Source organism: Lissotriton helveticus, chromosome 5_1 (genome assembly GCF_964261635.1).
Source record: "Lissotriton helveticus chromosome 5_1, aLisHel1.1, whole genome shotgun sequence".
Lineage (NCBI taxonomy): Eukaryota > Metazoa > Chordata > Amphibia > Caudata > Salamandridae > Lissotriton > Lissotriton helveticus.
Genome location: NC_136065.1, coordinates 1,092,034,166 through 1,092,054,660, shown reverse-complemented (window position 1 = coordinate 1,092,054,660; position 20,495 = coordinate 1,092,034,166). Strand labels below are relative to the sequence as shown.

The 20,495-nt window shown below is 41.0% G+C and overlaps 1 protein-coding gene across 1 annotated transcript in view; it reads right to left on the bottom strand.

Annotated features, from left to right (window-relative positions):
• TAF5 (TATA-box binding protein associated factor 5) overlaps nucleotides 1-20,495 on the bottom strand; it is a 275,231-nt gene that overhangs the window by 236,218 nt on the left and 18,518 nt on the right. Inside the window, exons 2-3 of the mRNA XM_078643693.1 lie at nucleotides 11,030-11,267; nucleotides 8,219-8,534 (exon numbers count right to left, since the gene is read on the bottom strand). Of these exons, the coding sequence (XP_078499819.1) occupies nucleotides 8,219-8,534; nucleotides 11,030-11,267 (554 nt within the window). The remainder of the gene's footprint in view (nucleotides 1-8,218; nucleotides 8,535-11,029; nucleotides 11,268-20,495) is intronic.

The following is a 20,495-nucleotide window of genomic DNA, read 5'->3' as shown; positions in this document are numbered from 1 at the left end:
GCTGTTACAAAATTAGAAACTAAGATTTGTATGTCAAAGTGCTAACCTTACTCATCAAGACTAAGTTATTAGCAGCTTCACTGAAAAAGCAAGTAGAATCCAAATACAAGATCAAACAAAAACAAATAAATTTGGCAAAAGAAAATTAGTAGGCAAAACAACTTTGGTTGAACATCACAACTACTGAAAGGGGATGGATTGATTGTCCTACTGCTCCATATCAATCCCAAGTAAAAGCTACATTTACCCTGAAGACACTGTCAATCTGCTCACAAATTCTGGAAAACCAATATTAATATTGACCATGGTAATGAAAGCACCAAGTGCTCTAGGCCTGAATGGTCCTCAGTAATAATATTTAGATAATAATTGGATGGTATAATCTTTGGAAAATTAAGTTGGGTGTGACATAACACTTTCAATTCTTTAATAGAAAAAATAGTTAGACAGATCGGTTGTAAAACACGGACGCAGTCTCAGCGCCAGGATACCCTTTGGGTGGCAGTCGCGCTTAAACAAGTAAATAAATACATACATACATACATACAAACTTAAAGGGACAAAGATATCTTGCACCCTGCAGACACCTATGCCATCCTGCCATTTCATTCAACGTTATTAGCCAAGTTTCTTCCTAGACTGATGGTTGGGGCAGATAATAATCTTCTGAAGAGCAAGGTACTTTTCACCTTTATTCCTTGAAAATAATCTACTGACCATCTTCATGTAAAATCCATTTGATCCCATGAAAGTTGGGTCAGTCAATTACACATGCTTATCTGTGGCAAGTTGCAACATGTGGCTAGTCTATGGTGCATGTTATCTGCTTTGCCCTTTATGAAAGGGCATGATAGAAGCACAAGATGAAGGCTACACTGTGTATTGCTTTTGCGATGCAACATCCCTTACGTGGTTTCCCCTAGCAAAGCCTCATAGCCCACTTGGGATGGCTGAAGGAATCCAGTTTGAAAACTGCCAGAACGGTCTTTGCAGAATAACAAAAGGACTAGCCAAAATCAGTTTAACTGCATGAGAAGCTCAGTTCCCCGATTCACCCATATAATGCTTACATATGCAGGGATATCTAGCACTTTGGCTCTTTGACATGGTCATTACCCTTGCAGTATGTGAGGTGGTAGCCATTTCGAATTTTAACTTGTTTTATCTTTTTTATACAGTATCAAGTAGTAAGCTTCCGGCACAGGGACCGGAGCTAAGATTTTGTTTATAGATCTTAGGTTATTCAAGTAGCTAGAGCATTGTATTGTTTCTTAGAGACTGAATTTGATTTATATTACGTATGCATTAACATATCATACATGTATTTAGGACTTTTGGATTTACAATTGGTTAGGCACGTTATTTTGATACAGAGATATTAATCAGTTGGAAGCCCACTTGGGCTTTACAGTATTGTTTACAGTATGGTCTAAATAGATGGCTCCCATCAACATTTCCTACAGCTGATTAAGATTTTGAAGCCACATTTTGATTTGGCCCCCTTGTGCTTAATAACCTTAATTTTGGGGTGCCTCCGTACAGTGACCCAGTTCAGCCTACAATGGACATGTTTGATTTTCCTCATTTGGAAGCTGGAACCTTTCACTGGAAGATGTACTACTCTGGGCACATCAAATGTAATCATTTTTATTTTAAAGCTTGGCATATTTGCATAGTTCACTAATAGCGCAACACTGTTATACTGCACTCTGCAGAATGATGCATGGCTCCAAAATGGAACTCATTTATACATGGTCTACAGCCTTCCCATGTCTTTACGGTCTGTCATTTGTCTGAGCACTTTGTGTACACTATATGTGATCTATTGATGGCGCCATTCTTTAACCCGTGACCAAAGCAACTCTTTCACTGAAATGTGTCAGGTATTGTGCTGCCAATAAAACTACACCGCCATTCATCAGCTACCAATGTATATGTGGTTTTCTTCCTGGAACTGCATAAAGGAAAATGGTTTCAGATTGTAGCGGGTTTCCGCTCCCACACACGTTCCTTCGTAGACAGTAGCCGGGGGGTAATTTAGAATAGGAGGTCTGGAGATATATTTGAAATTGCATTTATACTGCACTTACTACCCAGACGAGGTACATTAAAAAAAATTATTATAAATTAAAAACTAAGAACATGAACTTAACATAAAAAATAAAAGATCAATTAATACATTTAAAAATACATTTAAAATACTTCCCACCCTATTACCCTAGAATCCAAAGAATTTTTTTTTTTAATTAGTAACTGAAAAAAAATACACATTTATAACATAACACTATAAAAGTATTTATTAAACAAAGTAGAAATCAAAAGTATTGAAAATTACATTTAACACAATCACATAACTAATTAAAAAGTAAAAAACAATATTTAATCTATTAAATAAATACATATTTTTTAAATTAAATTAAGACGTAAAAACATTTCAATAAAAAAATAAAATATTTAAACAGATGATCAGCATGGTGGATAACTTGAGAAACCAAGCTTGCCCTGGTATCACATAATTTAACATCAAGCTGGCCATAACGGAGCCTAAAACATCTGCTTCACCTGGCAGCGTGGGACATGTTTGGACCAAGGAAAATCTGTGCCTGGTAATGAGCCCGCACTGTCATCATTCTCAACTTCGGCACTGTCACATCTCCCTAACTCCTCTGGATTGGGACAAATTGCTTTTGTTCTACTGGGTGATGCAATTCATCCTTTTTTTGTAAGCACTTCAGTGTGATTTGTAGTTCCAGAGATATCCTGTTTCAAACTTGCTACAAGATCCTAATTATTTATAAAGAGTTTCCAATTCGACATACAAATTAATTGGTCTATTTCACACATATGAAACAGATTTACATAAAAACATTAAAGGCAGTTGAAAGGTTTTTATACCACTGTCAACATCTAAAGCCCCCACAGAAATTGTACAGAGAAAAAAAGTCAGAAGAAAGATAAAAACATATAATTTACAGCTTCTGAGGTGTTGTAGATAACCTCAATAGTAAAGTCATAATTTATTCACAAAATATTTCATAGCAAAAATGACTCCGCTGCCAGGGCAGCTGACTACAGAACGCTGGGCTCACGGTTCAATCTCTGGCGCTAACTCAGCCCAGCACCATAATCTTCCCAACAGCCCCCAGTGCCTTGAGACCCTTAGGGGTGATTCGTTCGTGCTTTACAAATATTTTTTTTGGGGGGGGGGGTTATTTTTTTATTACTTAGAGTTTTAAGGTACATATCACAAATGTATTGTTCTTATAAAGGATGCGTTTTGCAGAGATTTTCCTGAGGCTTTTCTTTACAACCTTGGCTATTTTCTGATCTTCGTAGTCATCCACAAAACTTTCTTTAATGGCCATATTCTTTTGACTATTGGTGCTTGTAATGTATACCTTTACATGTTACCCAAGCTGCCTGCCCTACCTATTGGACATGACCTGGAGCCACACCCTGTTCCTGATAGTGTGCCTTTAGTGTCCCTTGAGTAGGCCAAGTTCTGCACAGGGCATGGACTTCCGCTACAGCCTTTGGCCACTTCCCCGTCTCCATGTGTTCCGTACCCCACAGCCAGTGGCACAAACAGCATCTAGGCCAAGCCCAGTCACCAGAAGGCATAGTCTTCAATCACATTAATATCACACCTTTTCAGGCCTCACAAGGCACAATATGTGGCTATAGCCAGTATAAAAAAAATGCGTTGCCTAGAGTTTCAGTATTGCTAGCATCACACACAAGTGCTTACTGGGTAAGGAGCTATGCACTCTGCTCAATTCCACTTTCCCACTGCCTACTGGCCATGACCAGGTCATAACCTCTACACTTTGGTTGCACTCTTTACCCTGTACCTCTGCTCAGTGTCAGCTCGGCAATGTATTTAGCTCTACCCTAAGCCCACAGCAGGCTCTTCAGCTGTGCCATGTGATGACTAATTGTAAAACTGTCTTCTGAGCGTAAAGGAAAAACTTCCAACTTAAGCTCAAGGCCCTTTTTTGATGCCCTTGGGCTTAGTTTGCGCTTTAAAAATGTTCCTTCATTCATTCATTTTTAACAACTGAGCCCAAGAAAATGCTAAACTCAAGCCTAACTCCAGTCACTGTACTAAACCCACAGATAATCTTAGAATTAGCTTACTGTGGTCTGTGCCAAAGACACATGCTCACCCTGAGCCCAGCACTAAAAATAGGATTCATCATAGCTCTGGCACTCATCCAACGCTAATCCTAGAGCTAAGATCAAACGTATGCCCTGTTGCAAACGCTAAGGGTAGCCCAAAGCACTGATCCTACGTCCAATAATGACATTTAGATTAAACCTTTGCAACTTTATTAAAACTAGAAAAATGGCTTACAATTATGGCTGCACGCTTCCACAAAGGTAAGAGACATTTTGAACTTGCTGCAGTTTGTGGATGATGTGCTGCTCGAGTCCTGTGGGGCACAAACCTTTAGGCGAAAACATCTCAGAGGCAGCGTGGACAGGCTCAGAAGTTTGGTTTTGACTGACCATTTTTAGGGAAATTGAGGGGCAAGAATGATTTGCATATGGTGGTTTCTCAACTTCAGTGTCATAGTAAGTAAATATTTTTTTAATTTGCAGTTCAAGTGAAGTTATGGTTAGGATCCGTTACACCACCTCAGCGTATGTTTAAAAAACATCCAATTCAATTAAAAAAAGTTAATGTACAATTCTGGTTACAAAATAAAAATGAAAAACATGAAATTCACCAGTAATGGTTAGCTCTACAATCCAGAACTCTCAAAGCAGCAATGCAAACCATAACTCGCACATCAATGTAATGCTCGCAACAGCATTCTTGATGTAACAGAGTCACTTACATATATCAAAAGATCTTACAGCTCAGATATCACATTAATACTATCAGAGCCCAGTATTAATTTGGCAATTGTATTATTTATTGGTTTAAGTAGGTGCTGTATTTAATGATGCTGTGCTTTTAGGTGTTGTAAATTATCATAATCTGTATAAATATTTTGAAGTCATAAGCATGGTGTGTGGTGAGAGCTTTATATTTTGAATGCCAGCTGAGAGACAGAAGATCTACCTAACCAATGTATTGTATTTTTTAAAATAGTTTGTTTTGTATAGTGGCCAGCTAACATGTAACAGATCCTGTAAAGAATAATTGAAGAGCATTATGGGGCTGGATGTGCATGCCGAAGTACTTTGCTATTTATTAAGTGAGGCGCATGATTGTCCCTGCTTGGTTTGAAGAGATTGTTCTATTGAGGGGGATTTTTTGATGATTACTTGGCTTAGAAGCAATGCAGCACGAGTGTTATCTTTAGACGACCTTGTGCGGAGTGGCTTGGATACGTATGATCTTGATGCCTTGTATTGCCAACAATGGGGTCAAGCAAAGTGTCTTACATATTCTACTGAATGAATCACAAGTGTACCTGGATGGAACCTAATGAGATGCATTGTCGACTGAAGCTCGACAATTGCCAACCAGTGTTATATCAGATTTGTGCTGGATAATGAAAGTTGTAGTAATGCAGGGGGAAGGGAGGGAGGGGACTGGGAGTTAGTTCATGGTGTTCAGTGCATCTCAACAGACGATGATGCATATCTGTGCATTGTTGATTGCAAACAGCATATTCTAACACGTGAGGTTGAAAATGTGGTTTCCCTTTGTGTTGTGTGGGGGGAGGGAGGGGGGAGAGAATACAACATTCTATCCATCCTTTCCCTGCTCCTCTCCAGTCTCTACCTTGCCCCTTCCTTTCACTCGCTCTCTCTAGAAGCTTTCTGCAATTAACATCAGGAGGCTGGTCAAAGTGATTAAGGCACCAGGAGCAGACCTGGAATTTCAAAACAAGCCTCCAAGAGCTCAAGCACTTCAGGGAAATGCCTGTTGAATACACAGCTTGTCCAGCCCGACGAGTTCACCCCTCCAGAACTGATGTGCCTTGACATTTCAAGACAAGTTACAGGGAACCACTGAAAAACTACCATGTCAATGCAAACCCATGATGCTCAGGTCCTGCAATGCAGGCACAATTGATAATGTCAAGTTTGATTTGTGGCACATGTTCAAATCTTACTAGCTTACTTTGTGTAGGATCTACAATTAGACAAGTTAATATTTGGATTGGTGAACTACTTACAGAGATTTCTTACAAAAATCAATGTTATCCAACCGCCACTCACTTTCAAGAGAAACATAAAATCATAGCAGAGTAATTATGCTTTACATGTATTCTTGGCCCTGGGTGGAACACAAGAGCAACTGAGCGCTGAAATGATGGTGAGAAGATTTAAAAGCTATTACGCCAGAAAAGAAAGGTTGACTTTGGTTGCACATATGGCACCAGGACAGGTGGGAAATTAACTATGCAAGTAGGTGTGTTGCACTATTCGGCCAGTCACATCTCTAATGTGGGCTGCCTGATGTGCCCCACGAAAGAAGAGTTCCACCATTTTGTCTTTAGTGGAATTATTCACTCTGAAAAAGAGTTATGCCCACTCCCCACAGGAAGTGGTCATAACGGGAGTGTAGTACCCATTGGCTACCACCCTTCACTCCACCCAACACCACCTAAATTCAATATTTAGGTAACCCCCTGACACAAGGAACTCATACTCAACACAAGAACTGTGGACAAACTGTGGGCTTGGTGCAAACCCTGCTTACTCCGGTATCGACAGCTGCAAAAACCAGACTCGTCCTGCAGTAGTGCATCCTTCAAAAGCCTCAGAGGGTGGCCAGCAGTTAACTAACCCGTCAGCATCTCACTTGCAGTAGAGGAACCACTTCCCGGCAGCCTGCAGACTCCCATTGCAATGTCTGGCTCACCGATCTGCTGAATGAGTCCACCGATGCAGCAGCCGCCCAGGAAAAGGTCACAGATCTCCAGGAGGTCAGATCTGTCTCCCAACAGAGTTTGGAGACGCAAGGACCCCCAGGAGCCACCCTGCACCAATACCTGAAACACCAGAGCCTGTTGAAAGCACTACAGTTGGTTTGTGTTCAGCCTGAACAACACCACCGCCAAAACCGACCTGCACGTCAAAGGACTTCAGAGGCCAGCCCAATGCCAGAAATCGTATTTCTGTGTTTCTTCTCCCTCTTCTACAGGTGCACCAAGAACCGTGGGAGCCTCAAATTCAATGACCTGATGGACAAAAAAACATATGCACCCGAGCCCATTGAAACAGACGGTGTCTCTGTGTCCCCGAGATCCACTAGAGTGAAGCCCCTCTGGTTTCTGCCGGACTGGTCCCCGAGTCCCCCTCCTTGCAGCCTCTTTCTTCCAGGTACTTTCCTACGGACTACAGCATTTAGCGTCCAAGGCTACCAAGTCTGGAAGCACCTCTGGACCCGGACACCCCCGGGCGGGTAAAACTGAAGAACTCTTGGCGCTTTCTTATACTTTGGTCCCTACTCACCTTAAGTCCAAAAAAATACTCCTGCAAGTAGTTTGCAAGTGACCCTAAGCAGTTAAAGTTTTTACCATAGAACACTACTACCGTGCTCGAGGTTCATGCCTTAAATAAGTTTCTACTGTTTTAAATGGAAGATTTGATAATGTCTAAAGTACTTACCTGATTCCGAAGTTCTTGTGTCGAACATTGGTCTCGAGTTTATTCTCAAGTGCGTCTCATTTAATGACTGTGTGTACAACAAATGTTTGACCCTACCCTCTGAAAAGCCTAAACTGGTCACCCACACACACCACAAAAAAAGAAAAAGAGCATTTGGGATTAATAACTTAAGCCCTGTAAGGCAATACGGGTCATCTGGACTTTCTACATAGTGTACAAAATGTTGGTACACCACATATAAAACCAGCTTCCTACAGTCTATATGAAAGGAATATTGACAATTCAAACTCAATTTAATCTCAGAGAATAACTTTAAGAGATTGAATATGATGGGCAAGGCAACATATCATACATGTTAGCACCATACACGACAAAGTTTGGTGTTATGGGTTCTACTTTTGCACCTGACATTTTACTTGGCATCATTTGCATCACAATGAAGAACTATACTGCTTTACCTGGAGTAGGCTGTGAAACAATACATAGGCTCTCTACATAACACTGAAATAAACAGAAAATATACAAATATATATTACAATGAACTAAGAGAAATTGGTATTCTTTAGATAATTGGAAAATTTACAAAATATGGGAAGCCAGTACAAAAAAATATTATAAAATCAGTTAAACTAAGCATCACCAATACCTTGGCTTTATTAGCTTCACGCTTCGCCTCTCCAGCTAAGCTCCCCACCATGGCATCAATTTGCTGCTTGCTGCGAGGCATTCCATCGAAGATGTCAATGTAGAGATGCTCTTGCACAATGCTCCAGATCTGATTGTTTTGACGCTCCTGAAGATGCCTCTTCAGGAGCTGATAAGAGTCACGTGAAATCCTTAAAACAAATTTGCTAGTCCGGAAATCAAGCATGGTCTCATTGCCCTTCATATGTTCTTTTTTTGTAAGGCTGGCAAGAACACGCAGGTCATCTTCATAGTAACACTCTTGATCTCCATGAAACCTGTTGAAGAAAAAGCCATTTGTTAATGCTCTCCTTTTTAGGAACAGGTGGAGACTGAAAATTAGGACAAACATTAAAACAAAGTGTATCCAATGTTACCGATTTCCTTTTATTTTCATTTATTGTCAATGAGTCAAATTGAAACAGGTTCATTACTACTCTTATTTTAAGCCAATAACCTGTGTTTAGAGGGTTAATGCATCAAACTTGCTCACCTTTAGCCAGATCACTATCAGCAGTGCAAGCAGGTAGACACAATATTTGCTTCTGCTTCACTTTGTTCACATTCTGCAGTCGTATGCAAAAATGCACTACCTTATTTGGCCTAATTTGTGCCTACAATGCTTGTTTAAGGTTACATGAAAAGTGGCATGAATTGGTAACAGATTCCTATTTTTCAAGATGGATGGTAGACTGTATCTACAAAACGTTTATTCAGTCGTCTCCCCAATTCACTGCAGCATGGGATTTTCAGCAGATCATGCACTGCCCAAAACTGCCTAAGGCTTATTCACTGCCACTTTCCACTACACAACAGTTTATAACTCTTTCTAGCAGGTAATTCTATGATTTCCACCACCAATGTCTCTACAAGGGATATCATTAGCTCACGGTCTTCAAAATAAATAAAATCATCCACCCAAATGTTGAAAAGTACGTACTTCTTCTAAAATCACCTGTTGTACCAAATAAGACGCCCCTCAAAGTTTATGTCATGGGTTCAGCCAAATAGGAGAATTAACCATTTGTAAGAGCTCATGTTCCACTACATCTCCAGAAGCTTAAAATTTGGACCCTTAGTCTGTCTCATTGTCCATTTCATTTTAACCACACACGTGCTGTTCAAGGAATGTGCTTCTCTTCCAAAACACACAAGCACAGCAGCTTATATCAGGGCCCTTTCTCATTTGCATAGTTGGGCCATGTGAAAATCCCAAAAGAATACAGAGAAAAGTCATCCACCACTTTTATCTTCTGAAAATGTGCCAGGCCCAAAGAAACATTCAAATTTAAGAGGAATCCCTGCCTCCACCCACCAAATACCAACTGATTTAGTAGACTCCTTTACCATAGCTTCGGGGTATGGACAACAAACTGCTATATAGAGACGATTAATAAGGGTCATTTTCCCCATCAGTGGGACAATAAGTTCACTTCATCCTTAAAGATGGCTGTTATTTTCTGCGTCTTTCAGATGCAGAATTTCAAGAGTATGATTTATTTAGAATTTACAAGTACTTCAGTCTCAGCAGTTCAATGGTTCTTCCGCCGAGATATTAAATAGAAACAGTTCTTTACCCTGTTAGTATTGTATTTGGAGAAGCTTAAAAACGTGTCAATCCGCTCTACTATATTGGTAGGAATACGATTAAGGTTGCCATATCAAGTATGTAAAGCAATATTTTATGCAAAGGCTACTCTGCCCTTAATCAGTACTCCGCCTATGTGGTCTAATCTTGATTGCCTAAAGACCAACTCCACTGGCAACAAGGAGAACGTAAACAAGTGTAGAGTAAAGAGACAGTGGTCTAGTTTCTCTGGACAGTACAAAAGGGAGAAAAAAACATTGATGAGTACTGCCATTGTATAGTAAAACTATGAGATATTTCCATTCAAAGCCTAAGTCGGACAAGGCATGCTGACCGAATATGCAAGTATCTTGCAAGCTACAGCACTTGTGAGAAAGATACACAGCTCTACTTGTTCAACCTTGTTAAGAAAGTTCATATTACGGTGATTAAAACAATATTGTGCATGCTGCCTCTCTTTTGATGTGTGGGACATCAAGGCAAGTTTTAGTACTTACATGGAGAGAATGCTCAGTGGAATGATTTCAGATCACTGGCAATACAGACAAATGCTCCATTCTAAAGATTATACATAAATTGACGTTGTACTGTACAGCTGTGAATTGCAACGGAGAAGAGCAACGTCTCATCTGGGCTGGTGCTTCCACCATGATATGATCTAAGGTTCTCTAAAGAACATTTGGATTAACCGTCGTGGAAGACACTTTGTCTAATGTAAATATTTTCTAGTTACATTTATAAATACCAGGTTTAGCCATTTTGCAAAAATTGTCTCAGTTTGGTCACCAACTAATTTAGCAATGTAACTAATTTCTCATAAAATATTTTATTACACTTTATTGTACGAACATTTATTTAAAATATATTTTCTTGCCATCATAATACTACAAACTGACAGTCTACAATGAATTAAGAAAGGTTTGAAAAATTCCCCTTTTTAAAAAACATAAGTTATGTGATGTAATAAAAGCTCTCCAGAAGATGGTTTACTTTAAAAAGGGGCTAAGACAATTGACAATATTTAGCATTTCTTGCTCCACACTTAACAGGGAGCATTGCAAGACACGTTGCCCGGCTGGAGTTTCCATTCAATGTTACTCAAGAATGGCAATCGAGCAGAGGGACTACAAATAAATTGCATAGTACAAATTCAAAATCTTAAGATAAAAACGAAAATTGATTTACTTGTCAAAAAATGTCTTTGCTTCATTTTCGTGCTGGTTATACACCAACTCCAAATACATGTGCACAAAGAGAGGGTAGAAGAGTTGAGAGAGCTCAGCACGATGACAATCCAGGACAGATTCGATGAAGCGTTTCAGCCCACTGTAGTAGGTTTCATATTTGGAAGGATCGCCTTGCTGAGTGTATGCAGACAGCACTGCACTCACGTCTGGCTGGTTCTCAGCATTCACACTAGAAGCTAGAAATAAAAAATACAGAGATTACTTTTACAGCACTGACTAAAAACCCATAACAATCCTAATTAGGTACAGAAGGCCAAGATCACAATCTTCATATCTGAATATTTTTAGGCATGTAACTCATGCTCCTCCACCACACAAAAAAAACTAGAATTAAAATAAAGTCTCAGTACAACAATTACTAAGTATATCTAGTTCCTATGACACTATTACCTTAAAGACTACCGTTCTCCTCTACACCACATTTCTAAAATGCAATTTTGGCAGGGAGGGAAGGAAAGTCAAAATGAATAAACTGCATGAAGTAGGAAGAGAGGTGAATTCATAGCGTGGACACCTGTAACCTGGTACAAATCCATTCCTTACAGAATAAGAAACTTGGTCAATTAAAAACGCTAACCTAAAAAGACTATGAAAGAGCTGGTTTAGAAAACGTGTAAAAACATTCCAATTTTATTTTTGTATTAGGAGCTACTTAAGTCCAAGATAATGGGCAATGGTTTTTAGGCATGTGCTGTTTTTTGATAAATAATATCCAATGTTGGCGCTTTTAAATCTGTGCTCCCAGATGCCGGATCAGGTAAGCTTCCTATTAAAGGTCTTGTTTGCCACTTGAGCAACATGTTAAGGCGCCCCAGAACTTGGGCTTTATAACCAATGCACTGTCTGGTACAGAAAGAGGTTCTGGTAATGCCTTGTTGAAAGCAGTCCATTACAGGGGCTGGAGCAGAAGCAGGTACAGACAGACTGTTCAAGAAAAAACAGACAGGAAGAGATATTTTGGGTCTTTGGCAGGCGACAGGCAAGACCTATGGAGGGCAAAGATCAGGAAGGGAATGTGGATGGAGATGAGGGGGGGGTGGTAGTCCTTGTAATGTGATGTGACTGACCCTGGCTTGGAAGGGGGGGGGGGGGAGCACAAGAAATATCGTGCAGTATGTTATTGACTTTGGCATGGAGTAAAAGTAGGGTTGCCACCTGTCCAAGAGAAAAATACCAGCCTTTTGTTGTTTTCAGAGTCTGCAAAGGCACGATACTAAATAGGACTATATTTATTTGTAACATAATTTTTCTGCCTTTGTTTTCCTTAGTTATTAGTCATAGATTAACAACAAAACTCAAACTTAATTTAAAAGTGCTTTCTATTTATATTTGCTGTTTGCAGTAAGCACAGATGATGGCTTTAGGTGATTTTGCTCTTTTTTGTACCAACTGAGACATCAAAATACCAGTGGTGCTGTTAAGAAGGCAACTCTAGGTAGAAGATATGTCCAACTTAGGCTTAGTGGTCAAAGTCTGTTTGGGTTAGGGCAGCTCAGTCTCTGGGGACCACATGGGGGCCTTGCTGTGGGGCTTTCATGATAAAGAGGTGTCTTGCAAATAGCTCAGTGCAGTATTAGGAGTGCAATAGATGGGAATGTTGGTGCTTAGAGAGGTATTCATGGAACTCAGGATCCAAAAGATGTAACCCTTCCATTCCAACAGATAATGTTCAAAACAGAAACTGAAAAACGTTAGCAGAAAAATAGTGAGACGCAGTCATACACTAGAGAATTCATGCTGTCCAAACAGTAGAAAAACAATGAAAACGTGAAACCAAGCAGGTGAAAAATGAAGCGGATTGTGCTGAAGGTAGGCATTACAGTAGTTTTCACTCCACATGGCACACTATCCAGGAATGCACATTCCTTCCAAGATTGGCGAACCAAATGCATAAAAACACTGCACTTATCTATTCAAAATAAAGAAAGAGATATGATAAGCCAGATGCTGGTAAAAGTCAATGCAGCGACACACCAAGTGAAAGGATAACCAGAGCACCACATGATCAGCTATCTCAGGGAAGTCTAACTAGGATTTCAGGGGACATAAGAACGATTACCATTCACTGTGTTAAATGGACTAAGCCAGTGCTGCTGGCAACCCCCCACCACATACCTCAAGAAAACAGTACTTCTCGGAGAAGGATTCGACTGATTAACTGAGATTTTCGACAGTTTATTTATTGTGTTACTAACTGTAGGAAGCTGGCTCAGAATAGGATACCAAAGTACAGCAGCGTGTCCTATTTGGGAGACGTCCCCTAGTCACAGCTCATATGACCCCTATAGGGTGTTGTCAATAGTTGATGAATTTCATTTAATCACAATAGTTGTGTAGTTCGTATTCATTTATTTATCTTATTTTCAAGAATTTCTTCATTCTCTTAGATTCATTTTCAATTTCAAACGAATTCAATTGATTAACATCCTTATAACATATCCATAATCCAATGCATTTCGGCTGCTATTGAGCCTTCATCAGGGATATATGTCTATAATCAAAAAGATATAATGCATGAGGTGACAGAAACCATAAATTCCACACATAATACATTTCCAGTTTGCAAACTGTCTGTTAAATACAGAAAATATAGAAAGGCCAACGCCCCCAGTCATGAACATCAAAATAGTCTAAGCCTAATGAGCCAGAGTTAATTCACCAGTAACATGAATAAGGAACAATGCATGCTTATCCCTAGGATGATATTAAAATGTCTAATGATATAACCACAACATATTGGTTATCAGGTTCAAGTATAATGATTACGCGCTCATCTCATGATCAAGCGTTTCAAAGGTTCGTTACGCGCCATGGTCATTATCATACACGATGTATAAATGGACATCAAAATAAATTCATCCATGACTGAATAAAGGAACAGTGCATATAGGTTGAAAATAAACGCTATCCTATAAATGTTGTTTAGAATGTCAAAAGGTATAACAACAACCAGTGTTATCGAGTTCTAATATAGTAGTTACGGGCTCATCTCCTGTTCCAGCGTTTCAAAAGTTCATTGCGCGCCATGGCAATTAGCACTCGCGGTGTGTAAAATTATTTAAACCAGGCAAATACGGTAGAAAAGAGAAACAAACTATTTCTACGATCCTAATACACAATTCTTAATAATTAACTTACATAAGTAAGTAGCAGTAGCGTATCGAGTATCCGTGGCTCGAATGTAAAATCAATCGGCGTTTGAACTCGCGGTCAAAAGTAAAATGCTGTGACATAAAGGAAGGACTAACATGATCGCTATATGGGCGCCATATTGAAATGATGTAAACAGTTAAAGAAAACATGGGTGCCATATTGAAACAATGTTATCAGTCTAAACAATCATTCATAGTTTTCGAATAAGAAGCATACATTCATGATATTACCATATTACATAATACAAATAAAAGATACCTAAAAAAATGTAAAAAATGAATTGAGAAAATTGAAAAAAACTAAAAGAAACTGCCAATTTAATTGGCAATCATAGGCATGTCTAGCAAGTACATAGTCAATGAAGATCGTAGAAAGAACTACAGGTAGCAACTAAATTCAACCCTGTCATTCATCCCATTTGGCTTCAAAGTGTCTAATTTGTAAATCCAAAAGTTTTCACGTTTCAGAAGCAATTTGTTATTATCAACTCCTTCATGTTTAGAAACAATTTCCAAGATCAAAAATCTCAATTGGCTGATATGTGCAGCTTCCTGAAAATGGACAGCAACTGTGGATTTGTTGCGAATATTGGATTTGTGCTCATTCAAGCGAACCTTCATTTTTCGCTCAGTTTTGCCCACATATCCTTGTCCATAAGGACATTTCAGTAGATAAATGATGTTAGTGCTGTCACAGGTGGCATTAACTTTGTTTGATCTTATAACCTTTACTTGGATGTGTCATGACGTTTCCTTTAATTATACAGTTGCAATGACTGCAATAACAAGGCAATGTTCCTTTGAAAGTCTGATTTTCACTCAAGTTCTTCGGTTTAGTTAAACTTCCTAAATTTGGAGATCGTTGATAGGCAAATAGTGGCAATTCATTGAATATATTGTTGAAATCCGGTTCTTGAGATAACAATATCCAATGTTTCTTGACTATCTTCTTGAAAATATTGCTTTTGGTGGTGTATTTCGACACCATTACCATTCTAGTGGTTTCTTTACTCTTTTGAGTTTTTTGTAAAAGTTCTGTTCTATTTTTTGCTTGACAACGTGTTCGTGCTTCTTCCAAAATTTTGATGGGATAATCTCTCTCCTTGAATCTCGTTTCCATTTCTTGAATTCTTAATGCAGACTTATCCTCGGAAGAAACAATGCGCTTGACTCTAAGCATTTGAGAGTATGGCAAGTGTTTTTTAAGAGAATCCTGGTGAAAACTCTTATAATGCAAAAGGTTATTGCGATCAGTGGCTTTTCTGTAGATATCAGTTTCAAACCCAGAATTTGTTCTGGACACTTGTACATCTAGAAATGTGATTTTGTTTCGATTTACCTCCAAGGTAAATTGAATTCGTTCATCTCGGGAGTTCAAGGTGAAGATGGATAGGATACACCACTAAGTGGTTATACAGCGCACAGATTCAGAAATGTCCACAGAAGTGTACAGGACACAATGTAAACTCAAAGTGCTCCATTTGTGGTGGTGTGGGAGAGCAGTCTTGGGCCTAACAGAGAAGTGTAAGACATTTGTCATGCACACTTTGTGCAAATTTCTATATTTGCAATGTTAACCTATTGAGGAAAACAAGAATGGGGTTTTTCAGGTAAGTACACAACTTCGGGGTTTCAGGTCAACACCAGGCTAGGTTCAGATCGTCACCAAAACTGCACCACAGGTGTGACAGGGTGCAGAGGTCAGGTTGGGGGTCGGTGCTCAATGTTAACCAATGGAGACTAGGGGATCTCGAAGATACGCTACTCATAGGTGAGTGAAGTAGTTTCAGAGGTCGATCTCCTGGAGTCAAGGTAAGTACAAGAGGGCTACAAGGCAGCACCGAACTTACACCCTCAACAGCACAGAGGCATCTGTGTGCAGAGTGCCAACACAGCATCAGGCGCCCAATGCAATCCAATGGGGAAGATCGAGGTTAAAGAAAGGCTGCAGGCTCAGGCAAGGAAGATGTCTGGTGGTGGCAGGCTGCCTAAAGCCAGTCAGAGACCACACCAGGGTTGGCAGGTTTTCAGAGGGCACCTCGGTGGTGCCGTCTGGATACATGTTTCAATAAAACCCCACACTGACATCAGTATGCGTTTATTGAGAGGAGTTGTTTGGTATCAAACACTTCTGTGTTCAGTGAAGCCATCATGGTGCTGGGGAACTCGAGTTGTCAGCCATGTATTCTCCATCGCTTCACAGGGACTTACAATATTTAAGAATAGACTTAGAAATTGTAGGGGGATATCTGCTCATGCAGCTATGCCCACACCAGAGATACAGCACGCCCTGCCTTAGGGCTTGTACGGCCTGCTAGAGGGGTGACTTACCTATACCTTGGAAATTGCTGCTTAGACATGGCTAACAGGGAGTGCGCCATGTTGACTTTGGTCATTTTTGTCTGCACCAAGGAGTGCCTCTTTAGTCCTAGGTGCCAGAGTACCATTTACTAGGAACTTAAACAGGGGTCTGAAGCTGTCAATCGTGGTAAAGTTTTTGGGAAAGAACACTGATACTAGGAACCTAGACAGCAGGGACCCAGTATTCTACAGGCAAAGTGGTGTCAAAAGACAGGCACAAAGTGTATGTGTGTGTTGGGAGGGGGGGGGGGGGGGGGGGGGGGGAGTACTGCAACAATAACCCACACTGGCATTTGTCACTACATTGGTATTTAAAATAAATGTTTTTGTTCTACATATTATTTCTCTGTTTGGATTGACATATGGTCTTGTTCGGTGGTTTTGTTCCACAGGTACTTATTGCGTCATGAATTGTCCTCAATATCAGATCTTGGTCAACGTATTAGTCGCTAGTTACCCAATCTATCTGACCATTATCTTTGGCAGTGAAGAATGCATTCTTTACACATGACATAATTTGGGGTCAGTCCTAAACAATTTTCAACTAGAGGAAGCATTCTTCCGATTCTTTTCTCCTAAATTCAGAATCCCATCCCTTGTGACAAGCTAGCCCCCAGTAAGGTGCTGTGGCAAAGAGTCCTGTTTGCTCCCGGGGACACAAAAACTGCAAGGTTTCAATACACTTGTAAACCCCCAACATCTCTCTACAGGAGCGAAGGGTTTAAAAAAAAAAAAAAAATAAGTGACAAGACAAGAACATGCCCTGGAATTAGGATCTACTGGGACAGTGGTAAAGGCACTGTGCGGGACCACGCCGTAGTGTAAGGGATCATAGCAGCACAACGGAGGGAAGCAACAGACAGCCATCCTTCCATTCACCTAGTTCCTCAGGGGCCACAAATACCCCAAAAATTAGACACTGCAAAAAAATACATCAAGTGAGCATGCAGCATTTTACAGGATCGCTATCCATTTCCTCATCCCGTTGCCCACAGTTGCCTCAAGGACAGGAGAAACTGTTCTCACAATTTTCACTTTGCAATTGGGTAGAGACCAACACGGCCGTCAGTAGCCATTCAAAGCTTCACAGCTGCAGAGAAATCACAAAGCAATGACCAATTTTCTTGAAATTTGCAAGGAAGTGTTTGCCTCTTCGCAATCCCCTCCTCCTTGTGATTCACAAAGACTTTGAATGTGCGAATTGAGTTAGTATAATTGCAGCTCAATGTTATATGACTGATCACTCAGCCAACCACTTTGTGTAGTGCAGTTTTTGAGACAGAATTTTTAATTCATGCACCCCTCCCAGTTCCCACTGAAGCTCCCATAAGATGGGCAGAAAATGGTCTCTTCAGTAGCAGCAAATCCCCACAGCTCTTACTTGTGCTCCAAAGGTAGGAGACTGCTTTGATCTGAGGCATAGGTCACATATCAAAGAACAGATCAGAGGAAAGAGTACCAGTATGGTTGACATTAACAAAGGATGGGGACCTTTCTGGAGTCCCTAACGGCAACACACATTTGAGGTCAAACCATTAAATGCTGAACTAGAAGTTTCATACCATGTGGTTATGTGCAGATTAGAAGTCTCTGCCTCCCAAACTAGAAAACAGAGCTAACTGCTACAAGACAAGCAGAAAAAGTACTCTGATTTTTCTATCTCTGGCAATCATACATTGGAGTGTTATTTCCTGCAGGGCTCGAAAAATCCGAAAAATGGTACTAGTCCTGCAGGACTAGTACCTTAAAAAATGTCCTCGACCTAACTGCAACCTACTTGACCTCCGTCTCTGAAAACGGAGCAAATGTGACAAGATAACAAGATTTAAAGGCATCTTTATTGCTCATTAACTTTGTGAGCAATAAAAATTACTTTAAATCTTGTTACCTTGTCACATTTGCTCCGTTTTCACAGACAGAGGACAAAAGTTGGTTTGTTTTCCTACTCGCCAGAAAGGGCGAGTAGGACCTAAACACAGCTCGACCTTGTTAAATTTAGCTCGACTATGCGAGCGGTCGAGTGGAATTTTCGAGCCCTGTCCTGGCATGTTAGTGAAAGGAAAAAAATGTAATAGCACGGTCAAGGAAGTTCTTCTGGGGCTTGTGTAACTCAAGGGCAGTTATGCAATCCTTGTGAAAAGTATGAAAGGGCACTAAGGTTGAGGGGTGTGGAGAGTCACCAATTATCAAGACACGTTCATACATACTGACCACCTATCAGTGGGTGAAATGGTGGGGGGGACTTATTGTAGGAAGATGGATATCTGACTATATGGTTACCCCAACTTTTTGCCTAGTGTTTAGCTGGTTTTTTACTTAGTTGGCCTGGGATCCTGCTATTCAGGGCCCCAGGCTCTCTGCTCGCTCTGTAAATTGGACTCCATATACTTTAGGTACATATCTAATTGGGTCACCTTGTGAGCCCCTGTATACTGTACCATAGGTACCCAGGGCATAGGTGCATCCAAGGCCTACCAGGGGCTGCAGCATGCATTATGCCACCCCTGGCAGGCCATCCAAACTGACACCACAGACTGATCACTCAGCTTTGGCAAGGTCGTGTAATCACCCCTGCTTGCTTAGATATAGTATACCTACATCTACCCTTATATATAGACACATATATACCAGTAAGTCCCTCCTATGGCAGGCCTTAACAATCCTGGAGGCAGAGTGCTTGGTTTTATGTGAGATGGTGCTCTAGCATGAGCTGAGCCTGTCTGCAGTTTTCAGAACCACGTCCTTATAGCTGTTCCATGATATAGCCATACCATGTACTCTTAAGTGCATTATAATCCTTGCGGTTAATGATAACTTTGGTTTGGCTTTATCAAAACATGTTGCGTAAGGCGTCATATGCTTTGGAATACTACCCCCACCCCCGCCAGTTCTGGTGGCGGGGGTAGCATTCCATCCTTCTAGAGGGAGTAGACCTGTAGTTACTGCTTTACCCGGTTAAAGTTAAACAGAGCAGCAGCATCACAAAATGGATGCTGCTGCCACACACACGAGTCTGACCTCCTGCTGCTGGACGAAACTCCGGCAGGGGAGGCCTGGACAATAGGTTTCCTGCCTTGGGAGGTGCTAGCACACCTCCCCAGACAGACTTTAGTGTATTGGGGCAGGGTGGGTTGAAAGAAATGACACTGCCTAGGGCACACAAGGTGCCCCATGCATAGCCCGGTTCAAACCAGTTGCTGGGGCACTCCAGCCCCAGCTCTGGTGCGAAACTGGACAAAGGGAAAGAGGTGTATCCACCCCCTTCCCAGGTTCCACCCACAGGAGGGACCTAGCAGGTAATCCAGGCCCTTAGTTAGTATAAAGATAGGAGCTGAGTCTAGAGACTTTAGATTATCCTGAACTGAAACTCTGAAATGAAACTCTGGACCTTCGACATTCTACTGCAACTAGAATACTGAAGAATCTCCCTTGTGGTCAAGGAGTGACCACCCTGTGCAAACAGGTACCACCAGTAACTTGCCGGTTTGCTTTGTCGACGCTCCCGCCGGAACCCGAAGACTTAGCGACGCAGCCTCTGGACTTCCAGACTTCTGACTCCGACCCACATCCACAGCAAAGCGGAGACCCGTGGCGGACACGAGAGACGCGGGACCAGACACACTGCAGTACCTGCTTTTTGCTAACTGTGCAGCTTCTGAGGCGTCCTTGAAGTTGTGCATTGGGGTTTTAGAAGCCCCGACCCCGAGCAGTAAGTGCACCGAAGCTCAGCCCTCCACGAGTGCCGCGTGGGGCCTGTGCCTGCATTTCTCCTCGGCGCGTCTTCGCGGTTGCTAGCCCGTTGGCTAGTGGCCCTCCTGAAGGCATCCTTTTGAATCAACACCGGTTGCTCTGGGCTTTCCTGTAAAGGGGAAGCTCCCCACACCTTGCTGG